This window comes from Carya illinoinensis, chromosome 9 (assembly GCF_018687715.1).
Source record: "Carya illinoinensis cultivar Pawnee chromosome 9, C.illinoinensisPawnee_v1, whole genome shotgun sequence".
Lineage (NCBI taxonomy): Eukaryota > Viridiplantae > Streptophyta > Magnoliopsida > Fagales > Juglandaceae > Carya > Carya illinoinensis.
In genome coordinates, this window is record NC_056760.1 from 19,339,188 (window position 1) to 19,354,185 (window position 14,998).

At 41.2% G+C, this 14,998-nt stretch overlaps 1 protein-coding gene across 1 annotated transcript; it reads left to right on the plus strand.

Moving 5' to 3' along the window:
- Positions 1-360: 360 nt before the first annotated feature.
- On the plus strand, positions 361-4,534 carry LOC122277783 (dihydroceramide fatty acyl 2-hydroxylase FAH1). Its single transcript, XM_043087923.1, has 7 exons — positions 361-569; positions 1,547-1,618; positions 1,932-2,024; positions 2,191-2,387; positions 2,518-2,623; positions 3,664-3,810; positions 4,101-4,534. The coding sequence occupies exons 2-7, from the start codon at positions 1,568-1,570 to the stop codon at positions 4,218-4,220; spliced, it is 714 nt and encodes a 237-aa protein (XP_042943857.1). The 5' UTR covers positions 361-569; positions 1,547-1,567; the 3' UTR covers positions 4,221-4,534.
- The last annotated feature ends 10,464 nt before the right edge of the window (positions 4,535-14,998 follow it).

Sequence of the window (14,998 nt, forward strand, 5' to 3'; positions counted from 1 at the left end):
TTGACCAATTTTAGTAAGTGCATTGAAAATTCCTCTTTTTCCATTTTTTTAAATAAGATGACAAATGAAAACGTAATATCCAAACTTCTAGAATGGAATAAATTTTATAAAGACACAAAATACTGCATGTTGATTTGTTTTTATAAATAATTTTTAATATTAATTATTAATAAAATTACATTAAATATAAATTTAAAATGTACAAGTCTAGACAAGCGCTGGCATAATTTTAGTATCTAAATAAAGAAAAATGACGGTGAAACAAACATAAATAAAATAAATAGAAAAGGGCGAAATCAATGAGGGAGTGAATGTGAAGATTTTCTGATTTTGAGGGATGGAGCTTGACATTCGGCTAAACCTTGGGGAGGTTTTTGAAATTGACTATAAATATATATATATGCTTCCCGGTCCGTTATTCTCTACTCCACATACAGATAGCTGGCACTCAAGACCTCTTAATACTCGTACCCAATTACGGCCGGAGGAAACTTCCCCACGACCGAGTGCTGGTTGTGGGCCGTCTTCTTCTGTTGGATTGTGATCTCACCTACATTGTGTTTTCTCCGGTAAGTTCTCCTTTCGTTCTCTTTTGAGTTTTCAGGTATATTTGTAGATCTGGGTTGTTCCGTTGTTTTTGATTTTTCCTTTTCGTTTTACAAGTTTTATTCGGGACATTTTGTAGATCTAGGTTTTTATCTGTGTCTTTATTTTTCTTTTTCGTTTTGAAGTTTTCTTGGGGAGATTTTTTATTTTCTTGGGGAATTTGGTTTGATATTGTTTGTTGGGGTGGATTTTTGAATTACATTGTGGGGTTTTGTTCCTGAATGCGTTTTATGCTGCTACTTGCTCTCTCTCTCTCTCTCTCTCTCTCTCTCTCTCTCTCTCTCTCTCTCTCTCTCTCTCTCTCTCTCTCTGTAGGCTGGCCTAGAGTATTCTATCGAAACCTGCCGTTTGATTACCGAGAAAACTTGAAAATTGAAGAAGATAAATATGAGGATTGTATATCTTCTGATTTATATGCTGTGTTGTTTTGGATTCTGAACCTTGGTCGATAAGCAATCAAATCTTTATCTTTTCTTTTAAAAAAATAATTTTCTTGGGGATTTTGGATTGATTTGTGGTTTTGGAGGATGTTTACATTTTTGGCGTTTTTTTGAACGGCGTTCGTGGTTGCAACTAGCTCTTTATTTGGTTGCTGAAAAAATATTGGAGAAGGGAAGAAAATAATAAATCTTTAAATTTTGTTGGGTATTGTTTTTGGATTTTCCGGATATTTTTACGTATCAAAATTTAAAAGAAGAAGAAGATTTTAGTTGAATTTGACATCATAATAAAGAGGCATGATTTGTTTTCACAAGCGTATTTGAATTAAGATTTTTAACGTATTTGATTTGGAAGGCGAAAAGCGTTTTTTATTTTTATTTTATATAAATCAGCTAGCTGCTACAATCTAAAAAGTTATATGAGTTGTGCTGTCATGCTAAACTGCTTTAAGTTCACTTTTCACCCTTTTTCCTTACCTTTTATGTTCATTTCCCTCCAGCTATCTTTAAAATCTGACAAGATGGTTGCACAGGAGTTCACCGTAGATTTGAATAAACCCCTCGTCTTCCAGGTACAGTTACATGTCCGCACAGATTTACCTTGTATGAAAAGGCACAAGTGTCAGCTACCTTAAATATGTTCTTGTTCTTTTAGATGCTTTGGCTTTATAGCTTATCTAATTTTTTGGATGTAGCGTGATAAAAGCTTTCCATGTTATAATCCAGAAGTTACCACTTTTCTGTTCTCATCCAATTTTTTCAGTATACAGTAATTTATCTTGTTGATTTTTTAAAATGACACCACATTTTAATTCAAACATTCTCAATAATTGCCATGTGCTTATTGCCGTGCTGTACATGCTTACTTATGGCAATCTTTCACAGGTCGGCCATCTTGGAGAAGCTTATCAGGAGTGGGTTCATCAACCCATTGTTAGTAAAGAAGGCCCTCGATTCTTTGAAAGTGATTTTTGGGAGGTAAAAATATCCTTGTCATAAGAACCATAGTGCCATTATGTCTAGGTTCATCACACACATATCTATTTGTCAGTATTGTTTATGCACTTATTTAATCAATAGTTGAATTTTTCATTTTTTGAGAATGTATAGAGCCACAAAATTGAGTTGTTGCTATTTGAAACAGTTCTTGACCCGCACAGTTTGGTGGGCAATTCCAACCATTTGGCTTCCAGTTGTATGTTATTGCATCTCCATGTCAATACAAATGGGCCATACACTTCCTCAGGTAGCTCTGTTGGTGGTAGCTGGCATTTTTGTGTGGACACTTGTCGAGTATACCTTGCATCGTTTTCTTTTCCACATCAAAACGAAGACGTACTGGTTGGTTATTACATTACTCTCTCTCTCTCTGACATATTCAGAATTTGTATGATGTTCCAGTATGTTTACCCAACTAAGTTGAGTTAATTCAAAATCTGATAGTAATAATTCTGTTTGGCATTTACTTAAGGGGAAACACCATGCATTATCTTATTCATGGCTGCCATCATAAGCACCCAATGGATGGCTTGAGACTTGTTTTTCCACCTGCTGCAACAGCCATACTTTGTGTACCGGTATGTCTATTCTTTCTTATCCTATACTCTTCCATACGAATTCAAGCTGATTCTTTTCATCTTTTCTGATTCTGTAGACTTTAACGGACAAAATTTACATGAGTTTTAGTATCTTTTTCATCTTCTAGATAGGTGTATATTTTGCACTATGTATTTGAGTTTCTCTTTTTACACTAATCAATGAAGAATTATTCTTTAAAAAAAATCAATTAGTGGAAAGAAAAACTTACATGTCCAAAGTATACAGACTGTAATATATTGTCTACGTTAAGTCATTGACTGGATCATGTTGGTCTTTTACTGAAAACTTTTTATTGTAACCGACTTGCGTACTGTTGCTTATTCGTTATATGTGGCTCAATAATCTAGCATTCTAAACGGTTCCATGTGCCTGTATTGAAATTGACGGCGTATATATTTATGAATTCCGGGAGGTCGAGATGGGTGAAGATTTAGGATTCAAAAATTAAGTTTGGATTTACAGAGACCACCATGGTAGAAAATAAGATTTATGGTTGACCCGCTGGTGTGCAGCCTAGTTATCAAAGGGTGAGCTAGGAATGAGCTATAGACTCAGACATCATTTCTTTGGCTATGCCTATTTTCATATTAATAAATGCTTTCTTGCTTCTCCAAAAAAAGAATCAGACATCATATGCTGATTTCCAGCACTGAGAGTTCTCTTTGATTACCCTGATACATGGTTCTAGCAAATGAGATCATGTGTTTGGGGTTTACTCCCTAAAAGTAGGTTTGAAGGGTTATAGACTGTTGATGATATTTGACGTCATCAAACAAATTAAATGGGTGGGATCAATATTTAAATGCTACATGCCATGTAGATTTATGAGCGTTCATGGTGTACATACCTTTATATTGGAAAAGACAATACAAACTTGTCACTGTTCCTATACTTATTATTCTATGAAGTTCAGGCAGTTGAGATTTTTAGTTGTGATAAGTTTCTTTCATTTTGCATATTGAGGTTTGTATAAATCTTCTGTCTACTGATTTGAACTGTTACTTCCCACCACTGCCAGTTCTGGAACTTCGTCAAGCTTATATCTACTCCTACAACCACTCCTGCATTGTTTGGAGGTGGTTTACTGGGTTATGTGATGTATGATTGCACCCATTACTACCTCCACCATGGTCAACCATCGAGCGATGTGCCTCGAAATCTCAAGGTAAGAGCAGCTCAGTTCAGATTGCAGAGTGGCACAGATATTTAATTATTAAACGTGCTGCTAATATGGCCTGATTAGAATGTCCATGTTGTTCAATCATGTATATATTTTCGCATGGTCATAAGAATTTAAAGAGGAGTTAGCTGTCAAGTAGAGGATATGTAATTACATTTGAAAAGTCATCCACCAATAGTAAGTCTGGAACTTCTGCTTCCGGAAATTTTCTTTTGTAGACTTAGCTAACGATTGATTTTTTTTCTTTTTTCTTTTTTTCCTCTTTTGTTTGGCAGAAATACCACTTGAATCATCATTTCCGGGTTCAGACAAAAGGGTTTGGGATCACATCCGCGTTATGGGACAAGGTGTTTGGAACACTTCCTTCATCAAAAACAGCTGAGAAAAGTAGATAATATATGGAATGTAGCATTTATTTCATGGGCTATGAGTAGCTAGTTTCAGGGTATTCAACAAATATTTTTTTAAGCGATCTTTCATCTGCTGTGAATTTATTTTGATATTGTATGTCTCTGCTTGATGCCTTTTAACTGTGGTGGAAAGTACCTTATAAATGGGATGTCTGTCATCAGGTTTGTTTGTGAAGGGAAAGGTCTCATACTTGTCTAGTTACCAGTTTGTCTAGATTGCTTGTTCATTGTTCTGAAATTCTCTCATTGGTTTACAACTTTTAGAAGGAAAGAAAAAGGACTTTGGGATTTGTTGTCAAGATTCTTCTGGGTAGTAAGCCTTTTTTCTTTCTTTCTTTTCTTTTCTTTTCTTTTGTGTATGCTTATATGCTCTACTTTCATTCTTTTTTGATAATATTTTTTTTTCCCGGATACATTCTATATATTATTAGTCGCAATGGTGCAAGTTTTGAGAAAGGAATTTTCCATTTAACACTATATAGGTTTTGCTTATGATTGTTGTTATTATAATTACAGAACATTATTTGTTTTTGTTATCCGAGACTAATTTCAAGCCCATAAACCCACGACATGTGGACCTACAAAGAGACCCAACAAAGATGCTGTGAAATTAAGGGACAGAGACTAGACCGAGTGGAGGAATTTCGAACATACAAGAGAAGGAAAAAGCTAGTTTGCCCAAGTGTACCAAGGAAAAAGTTTGGCATGCACTTCGCAGTAACCGCTGGGCGGTATGGTAGATCGGTCCAAAAGAGAATAACTTTAAAGAGAGAAATCTGAAGGAAAATCGAGAGAGAAGAGAGGTCCCATTAAAAAGAAAGTAAACAGAAAACCTGAGGAAGATTAACATTCGCCATGAGCACCATGGCTTGGAAATCTTCTCTCAAGTCAAAGGAAGAGAGCGCGTGTCATGCGCTAAAATAATAATAATAATAATAATAATATAAAATAATTATGCCTATTCAATTGTTCCGTGCCTTCTACAAGACTTTTGTAAAAATATGGTTCCGTTATAAAATTAAAAAAAAAAAATTTGTTTATTTTTTTTTAATTGTGGAGTTTATTTTTTTATAAAGGACTTGCACGCAATTTGTGCATTTGAAATTTGTATATATCATTTCTTTATTTTCATCTCTCCTAATTTTTTAATATTAAGTATATGCAGAGTCAACAATTTCTATAGACGATTGCGGAACCTTTTTTATAAGAGAAATGTTTAGGCTACATACAAATTTTATACAAGAAATATTACATATAGTGCCATATTTTAATGCGATCTAGTATATTATAAAACTCTTTTTGTTGTAAAATAAATCTAATGTATTTTATTAAATGATATCAATATATATATATATATATATATTTAATGTAAAACTTGTGTATGGACTTAACATTTCCCTTTTAATATATTAATATTATCTTAGAGATTGTTTTGAAACATTTTTTTAGTCCTAATTTGGATAGCAAGAGCCTATCATCCCATCTCATCTCAATATTTAAACACTATAAATATAAATCTTTTTACTTTCAAATTTTTAACTTTTTAGTCTAATTATTGTTTAATCATTACAACTTTTCCAACCTTTCAAACAAAATATAAAAAGTGATTCAACTTTTTTAAATTTTAAAATAAAAATAAAAATAATAAATTATAGCATAACAATATCTTAACTTTATAATATTTTTATTTAATTTTTTCTCTTTCCTTATTTAAAACTTCATAAAATATTTTAATTCAAATTATTTCATTATTATTCACAAATCATCTTATTGTTGGGGGGATTCATGAAGGCCAGTTTAGGCTCAACATCAAGCATATCCTCCATACCTCAGATAGCATAAGGTGGCTTGGCCCAAGCTCGTGGGGGACCTCCCAGTGGTTCAGAATCAACCTATGACTCGCATAGATCAGGCATAACTGTCCGCATTGAGATGAGATGTTGCAAAACAAGCATGGGAAACTAAGTTGGAGGAAGGAAAAGGAAGCACCCCAAGGGCAAAAGACTAGACTACCTAGCGATGCCAAAAGACCATGCATCGCATTAAATGGGTTTACCAGATAATCACGTTGCATTAAATGGGTTCATTAAATAACCACATTGTATTAAATGATTGATTTCAGAGGGCCACACTATATTAAAGACAGCAAAGCGGAAGGAGTTTCAAGAGAATTTTCCATTATCCCAGGTCGCAGGACATGGCCACTTGACTCTTCGAGCCGAGCATAAAAGGCCTCTTCAACTACCAGATAAAGGGATCAAATCTTCTAACTAAAAATACATTAATGCCCATCGTCTTCTTAATTCCCACACTACTTAGTAAATCCAGGCTAACTTAGACATCGGAGGTTCCTTGGGCCCCCTTAAGGCTACCTTTCTCAATCCCATCTTCGTTGTTGCAGGCCCTTGAAACAGAAGACCCGGACCGCTAAGGAACCGGTCTAAAAGTGTATGAAACACATGCATCATATGTGAAATTAGAACCCACGACAACGTGGTTTGGTTTAACAAGGACCAAGACGACAAGAGGACCCCTATCTGGCTCGGTTAAATAAGGAGTGACTGATTGCAAAGGACCAAGACAAAAAGATCACCCTAGCAGCACTTCTCGGGGAAGTTTGGTCCTGATCGGCTTCTTGGCAGAACTGGCCAAAAAGACCCCCACAACCCTTTGAGAGTTCATGGATTAAGCCAACAACTTCATGAATGCCAAGGATACCCTCTACGTATTGGTCGAATCCAGTCGACAAGAGCTAGAATGAGCGGACAGGAAAAGGAAAACCTAGACCAAAAGCCACACTTAGGGAAAGGCTAAATGAAAGCAACAGGAGGTAAGGAAAGAAGAGCCCGTTGTAAGGAATCTGCCACACTGGCACGACCGATCAACATTCACCGTCATGAAGGAGGATAAACAACCAAACTCGAAGGAGCGTCATTACTGCACTTACTATTAGTCGACCACCCACAGCACGGGGTAGTGCTGTTCACACTGGGGGGACTGGGCTCTACCCCAATACTCTCCATCCTAACAAGTGAAGCGGTTGTGGAGGGAGCGTTCTTGAGAGAGGAGTCTCGACAGAGGATGTTAGAAGAGGAGGTTGGAAAGCCAAAGAATGAGGGAAGCCAAACCAAGAGGTGCCCCTAATAGGAGAAATCCGCACCATCGCGGGAGCCTTTTTCAATGGTGGAGCAACTTCATCTGGAACGAAAGCGCACGAGAGAGGCCTAATATTGGGAATTTTACTTAGCTTCATGCCGCCCCACTAAGTATCATAGGGGTGAGCTCACTCCCTTGATCTCCTTTGGAGAAACTGACAAGGAGGGAGTCTTCTACCCTCATGATGATGCATTAGTGGTCACCATGCAGATCGCTAACTTCACCATTAGAAGAATCCTCATCGACAACGATAGCTCGACAGATAATTTGTTTTGGGAAGCGTTTGTCCTTATAGGAATAGATGTAGCTCGACTCCTACCGGCCCTAATGCCCTCAAAAGCTTATTGAGGGAAACGATTCAACCAGTGGGGACAATCAGCCTATCTCTCATGATCAACTTCTTAATAGTAAGAGCTCCCTCGTCCTATAATAACATCATCAGCCGACCAACGCTCAACAAACTGAAGGCAATTACCTTCACCTACCACCTAAAGGTAAAGTTCCCAACGACCCAGGAGGCAGACAAGCTCTGAGGAGAACAGGTCTCAACAAGAGAATGCTATGCATAGGAGATATAGCCAATGGTGAGAGGAGAAACGCCTAGCACGAGTATGCGCCACTCATAAAGCCGCGACAAACTCTTTTCATCACATGAGCTGTCCCGACTAGGGGGAGGAAGAGGGGCACATAAGAAAGAAAAGGAAGAAGGAACTCAGGTTTTTAATTCTCTTTTGTATAAATTCGATCCCCTTTTTGTATGAACTCTACCTAGTGAAAGTGTTAGTTATTTTTTCGGGAAGTCAATGAAACGAGTCTCCAGCTGCAATTACTTCTAAACTCCAACTCTACATCAACCAATTAGCTCTTTGCGGGGTAACAAAAGGATGAGTGTAATGCTAAATGGTTGCTCTACCCCTCTCGCGGCGGAGTGTAGGTTTGTCTTTAAACAGCCGACACACACTACCTTCCTCGTGGGCGTTGACCAATGAGAGTGGGTCTAGTCAGACATACTGTCTGAATAGATGATCTCCCCTCGGGTTAGCAAAGGGCTGGATGAGCCAGAGGCCATCTCGATCCTCCCGTGGGGGAGAGCGGGTCCAACCCTGAGGTTTCCGGAACATACCCCATTCCACCATGACGAAGAGTGGGCACAGAGCTAACTTGACCCTTATCTACCTTTCCTACAGTATCAATGGATGGGAGCGGCATCTAGTTAGACAAACTGCCTAAACAAACTACCTCCATGTAAGGGTCAATAGGTGGAACTAACCCCAAATTAGACCAGCCTCCTTTGCAGAGAAGAGAGGGGTTAGCCCTGAGGCTACTTGAACATTGACAACATCCCGTCGCGGCAAAGGGATGACAACCTCCTTGGGGGCCTAAAAGGGGAGGGTGTGGCTTGAGACACCCTTACCCCTCCCTCGGTGGAGTGTGAGATAGTTCCAAGATTACCCGTCTCAACCATAGAAGACGTCACATTCCCTGAGCAGAGACCCCAAAATCTCACCACGTCAAACCATCAAGGTAGGTTGGTAATTGTCAAATAAATTATACATATATCTGAGCTTTAATTTTGCAGCACGTCTATAAAGAATCCTGGGTGAGTGTAGGCTCACGCCACTCGCCCCCTCTTACCTAGTGCGAGGGTTAATGAGGTGCTCCCTGTCTTATATACTGCGCGACCTCTACAAAGAATCTGAGTGAGTGCAGGCTTACATGCCACTCGTCCCCTCTTGCTTAGCGCAAGGTTCAACAAAGCATCCTCGAACTTACATACCACCCGACTTTCACAAAGAATTTGGGCGAGTGCAGGCTTACACGCCACTCACCCCATCTCACTAAGCTCAAGGGTCAACGAGGCTTCCCTAGTCTTACATACAGTGTGACCTCTACAAAGAATTTGGGTGACTTCTACCAAGGTCTCACTTATGCAACGTAGAGCCTCAGCATGAGTTAAAAAGGAGTAAGACATCACCTAAAAGGAATTTGAGCAGGTGTAGGCTTACACGCCACCCACCCCTTCTAGCTAAGCGTAAGGGTCAACGAGGTGCACTCGGTTTTGCATATAGCGTAACCTACACAAAGGATCTGAGCGAATTCCGACTTACACGTCACTTGCTAAGCATGAGGATCAACTAAGTCAACCTAGTTTTACATACTGTGAAACTTCTGCAAAGGCCTTGCATGCGAAACACAGGGCCTCAATAGGAGTTGAAAGTGAACAAGACATCACACAAAGGAACTCAGACAAGTATTCAGTCCTCATAGAGATAAGCAGATGAAGAAGTCATTATACTTAGTAGGGTGCCGCACGAAAAGGTCATTAATTAATCAAGATTGAAAGGAAAAAGTCAAGTCTCAACAAGCAACCAACATAATACCGCCCAAGACAGGCATGCGCAAAGCATAGGCAAGCAATATGGAAAAAGGTGAAGTTTGAAAGTCTAAATGGAAGAACATTTTATTCATCAATTGTCAGAACGATTACAACGAAAAGATTACAACACATTCGCAAGAAACCATACAAAGAGAAAGTCAAAGTAATTCGTCAGCTACATCGGGCTCGGCGGGGTACCATACAGTATCATCGGTAAAAAAAGGTGGCGTCGATAGGGTTGCCTGAGAGACACCATCACAAAAGTATAGAGGGGCTGTAGGACAAGAATCACCTCGAAGACAAGCTTGATGGGGAAGGGGTCGGAAGTAGCCTGAGTCAATTCAAGCTCTCGAACCACACAAACGTCGAGGACAATCAAGGGGAGAAACCCACCTCAGTCAAAACCATTTCTGCACAAGCTTGAGGCCCATATGGAAGTGACAAATAGAGGCCACCCCTTAGTGCATAGAAGAAGGTTGCACAGCAAAGAGCTTAAGTTGAAGGTAAAATCCTCCGCAGTCTCTATAAAAGCACCTCCAACCCCCCCGGTCGACACAAGAGCCTCCTCTTTCTCCTTCCCTAGCCGGCGAGAAAGTGTTTGAGCCTGAGCAAGCTCAGGATGTTAGAAATCTCATTCAATAATCGGGACTAGGGGAGAAGCCCATCTCCACCTTGGATAGGGGGCGGGCTGAGATGTAAGGACGGAATGTGAATTGCATGGGGAGTCCTGAGATAGAAAAAGCCATCGAACGGCCTAACTGCGAGATTGAGAGCATGCCTTCTTTTCAAGGCATCTTCTGGTGATTAAAAAAAAAAAAAGACACAGCTTTCGAAAAGTCATTCTTTGAAAGCCCCGAGAAATTGCCAAGCACATGTCTCCACAAAAGCCCACCGCAAGATGTAATACTAGGAGGCTGGCCTAAGGTCGGAAGATCCATTAGAATAAGAAACGACCAGTAATAGCACAAAAAGATGGAGCTACAAAGTGCATGGAAAGTAGGCAGGGAAAGGTGATGACAAATAACAAAGTCCAAGAGGGCTATTTGTAGGCAGGGAACAATGGTTCACTTTCCGAAATTCAAGGAACTTGTGCACCAAGGGCCTCATCAAATCTGGTGCGAATCTCGCAAAGAGCCTTTCATGAATCCCATGACAAACAGGGGGCGTTATCCAATGCCATAAACGTGAAAAGACCAATGAGCGTACATTAAATGGCCGACTACTTAAGATCATTGCAGATTTACAGACGACACATTGGCCATCGAACTATTCTCATAGGAAGACTAAAAGACAGCATACAACAAGGGAACCAAAGGGGCAAGAACACAAGGCATCTCCTTAGAAGAAGAAAGGTCTACGGTAGACAGACGGAAAAATGGATAAACAGTGTGAAAAAGGAAGCACAAATATCAGGAAGCAATCAGGGCATAAAGAAAATATTTTATTAAATTAAGAAGGCATGCGAGAGTAAAGAGACACGTGGCGTCCATAATCCCTATGGGCACAAACCCAGAGTAAAAAGCTATAAAAAGAAAAGCTAAAGAAAATAGCGCCAAGTGAGGTCAAGGCCGGGAAGCTTTGCAATCTTCCCCAAAATCAGAAGGGCCCATCTCGATAGAGCTCGACCCCTGTCCAGACTCAGCGGGGTTTAACCTCCTCCAAGCTCCCTTCCCCTAAGTTGGCACCGGCATCATCTCCGGGAGGGAGGTCGAGGGGATCATCATCCTCCAAGCGAAAGGCATCTGAGATTAGCTCTTGCCCTATCTTGCCAGCACGGTTGAGGGTAGCCATGTCAGGCTTGAGGGCTCTGAATTCAACCGCTCGTAAGTGTGCATCTAATGCCTTGAATCCTTTTGGGGATTGAGGATGACATAATCGCACATCCTCTTGAGGCCTTCCAAGTACCTGTGAGACCAGGCTTCATCACGGATGTAAAGAGCCTTTCCCTGCTGCTGGCTTAACTACGTGACAACCTCTTGCATCTGTAACAAGTCACTCTGCAGATCTCGGATGACCCACATTCTAAGAGGCAATCCTCTTATGGGCCACCCCAGGTTAGCCAGAACCTCCATCTCAAGAATCTTGACTGCAGACAACAAGGCCCTACAGTCCTCCTCAATGGCCGACAAGGCTGAGCGCTCCTCCTCTAGCATTTTGAGTCGTTGGGCATTGAAATCCTGGAGGCCCCTTAACTCTTCACTTTCTACTTGAAGAAAATCTTGCAACTCCTTAAACTTTCTCAACGACTCCTGTGCTTTCACAACCCACTCCCTAGCCATAGCTAGCTTTGCCTCCAAGCAGATCCTTTTTTCCCTCTCCCGCTCCACCAGGGACCAGAGATCCAGGTTCTCTCTCTCTATAGCCTCCCGGCCACTCACTATGTGCTCAGCTGACCTCTTTACTCCCTCTAAATCTCAAAGTTAAAAAAGGAAGAGAGCAGGCTAGAACTAAAAGAAAGAACACAAAGCATCGAGTATGAAGTAAGAGAAAGGACCATAGTGAGGGATTTCAGTAGCAGATCGGCCTCTCGTAGTTTAGACTGTCCTTGCCCCCAAGGTTACTCTGGTCTCCCTCTTTGGGACTCTTCGCTGCCGTCACAACTGTTCTCGAGCTTAGTGGGGTCAAACGGAAGGTTCGACCACTATGGTCCCTCTAGGACTTGACAGGGTAGGAATGTCGTGCTTGGTCGCCAACTGACAGCTCTTGGTTACACCGATGTCTGATTCCAGCACTGGCCCAACAATGGTGGCAATGGACGGAACACTAGCCACAACAATGTCAGTACCGGGAGACCTACAAATAGACGTGCACTCATCAACAGGTCCCAAGTCCACCCTAATATGGCCCAAGACTTCCTCAAACTCAAAAGTCTTGACCAAGGATTGAATAGTGGAAGCCAAGGAAGGAGACATATCCACATTTAGTTTTGGGAGCTGTGTCACCACTCGAGTTTGGCATGGCGCCCTGTCTAGAAAAGCACCCCAAAAGTGCATGCTGACCACGTTCGCCCTTTGAGAGACATCTTGTGCCCCCGCAGAGGTTTTGGGACACCTTGGTCTAGGCTTAACGACTTGGGCCACGGAATGAAAGGGTGTAATGGATGTGCCCAAATTCTAGAACTCCCCGTCTCCATGCATTAGGCTAGCATCATAAAAGAAGAAAGGACAAAGGGTCGCCTGGACCCAAGGTGTCCTGTACTAACGGCCCTCGGAGCCAAGGCCTTCAGATGTGACAGATCATCCCCACTGGGCTCCGAATGGGCTCTCTTGCCCTTGCCTTCAAGAGGAGACGCTGAGATTCTTTTCCTTGAAGAATCTAGCGGTGGACGAATGACAATACCCCATGAGCTATTGGAGGAAGAAAAGCATCGAGGTTGTCCTTCCAAAGGAGAACCTCTGAGTGTACAATGAGGGGGGTTTTTGGTTGCCTAGTCCCTAATGGTCGCGATATGGTGCAGCTCGCCTGAGGTGGTGGTTAGACTCATAGCCTTGTTGCTTGGCACGACCCACCCCAAGAAAGCCTTAATTGGAAACTCAGCCCAACTAACTTGGCCCACAAAATACAACATCATATCAGAATTCGCTAGGCATTCAAATGAATTTGAGTGGGAGCCAGTCCCAGGCGGTATAGGATTTTGCTAATCGAGCGGGGGAAGGGCAGTCTCAGTCTGCAGGAAAACATGCTAGGGAAGAGGGCAACCCGCATCTCTGATTTGTCTGCACTCACGACCCCTTCGCGTAGCATCAAAAATTCGAGAACCACTGAATCCAAGATATGGTAAGTTAGGGCCAGCAACAGAAGAAAGTCAGATGTGGCCTCAAAAAGCTAGGAGTGACCTGCGTAGCCCGGGTCCGACGATCCAACCTCAGGGCAACCGCTGTAACTCACAGGATTAGTAGATTTTTGGGAGGCCATCCGAGTAGTAAGAGGTGAATTGTAGTAGGAGAAGAGTGAAGGGTTGAAAGTAAAGAGGAGTAAAGAGAAGAAAGGCAACGAGAGTATTATAGAAGCTACCGGTTCTCAACGTATCACGAGTGTGAAAGAAGAAGGATTTATAGGCCCCGTGTGGCAGCATTGTTGCAAAAAAGAGGGAACGTTTGACAATCATCATTGAGGAAAAGATAGAATGACAGCCCTTGAAATGTCGAGATTACATCCCCGAAAAAAGCAGCAGAAGAATCAGAGTTGGGCACGTGGAATCATGAAACTCCTAATGTTTTCATTCAACAGCGAGAGGAGTAATTGGCAGCACTAAGAGGGAGCAAAGGAAATTCCCATCGGTTAACACGATGAGAATTGATGAGGTAACTGTTGGGAGATTTTCATCAGGGGCCTCAAAGCCCAAGGAGGCCAGCTCAGGCCCAACATCAAACATGTCCCCTATACCTCGGGTAGCATAAGGTGGCCTAACCCAAGCCCGCGAGGGACCTCCTAGTGGTTCAGAATTGAACCATGACCCACATAGGTCAAGTATAACCGCCTACATTGAGATAAGACATTGTAGAAGAAGCGTGAAAAACCAAGTCGGAGGAAGGAAAATGAAACACGCCAAGGGGAAGAGACTGGACCACCTAGCGACGCCAGGAGATTACGCCGCATTAAATGACTGATTTCAAAGGGTCATGCCGTATTAAAGATAGCAAAGCAAAAGGAGTTTCAGGAGGATTTTCCCTTCTCTCAAGCGAAAGGAGTTTCAGGAGGATTTTCCCTTCTCCCAGGTCGTAGGTTATAGCCACTTGACTCTCTGAGTTGAATATAAAAGGCCCATTCGACTACCAGGTAAAGGGATCGAATCCTCTGGCTAAAAATACATTAACGTCCATCATCTTCTTAATTTTCCCACTACTTAGTAAATTTAGGTTAACTTAGGTTAACTTAGGCATCAAAGGTTATCCGGGCCACCTCAGGGCTATCTTTCCTGATTCCATCTTCGTTGGTATAGACCCCTGAAATAGAAGATCTGACTCAAAAGTGTACGAAATACATCATTAACAGTCATTTTACTATTCAAACGAGGCCTTAATCTCTATGATAGTTTGAAAATTAATCATATCCATAAGTGGCAAAAATAATTTAAAATAATATTAATTTTATAAGATATATTACAAAAATACCTCTCATTTTAATGGAAAGTGTTACGAAAAGTATCGTGTGGTTATATTTTTTAAGCAAAATGCGGCTACGGATATGAAAGTACTTCAAAAAAAAAAAAAAACCTTCCTGCACATCA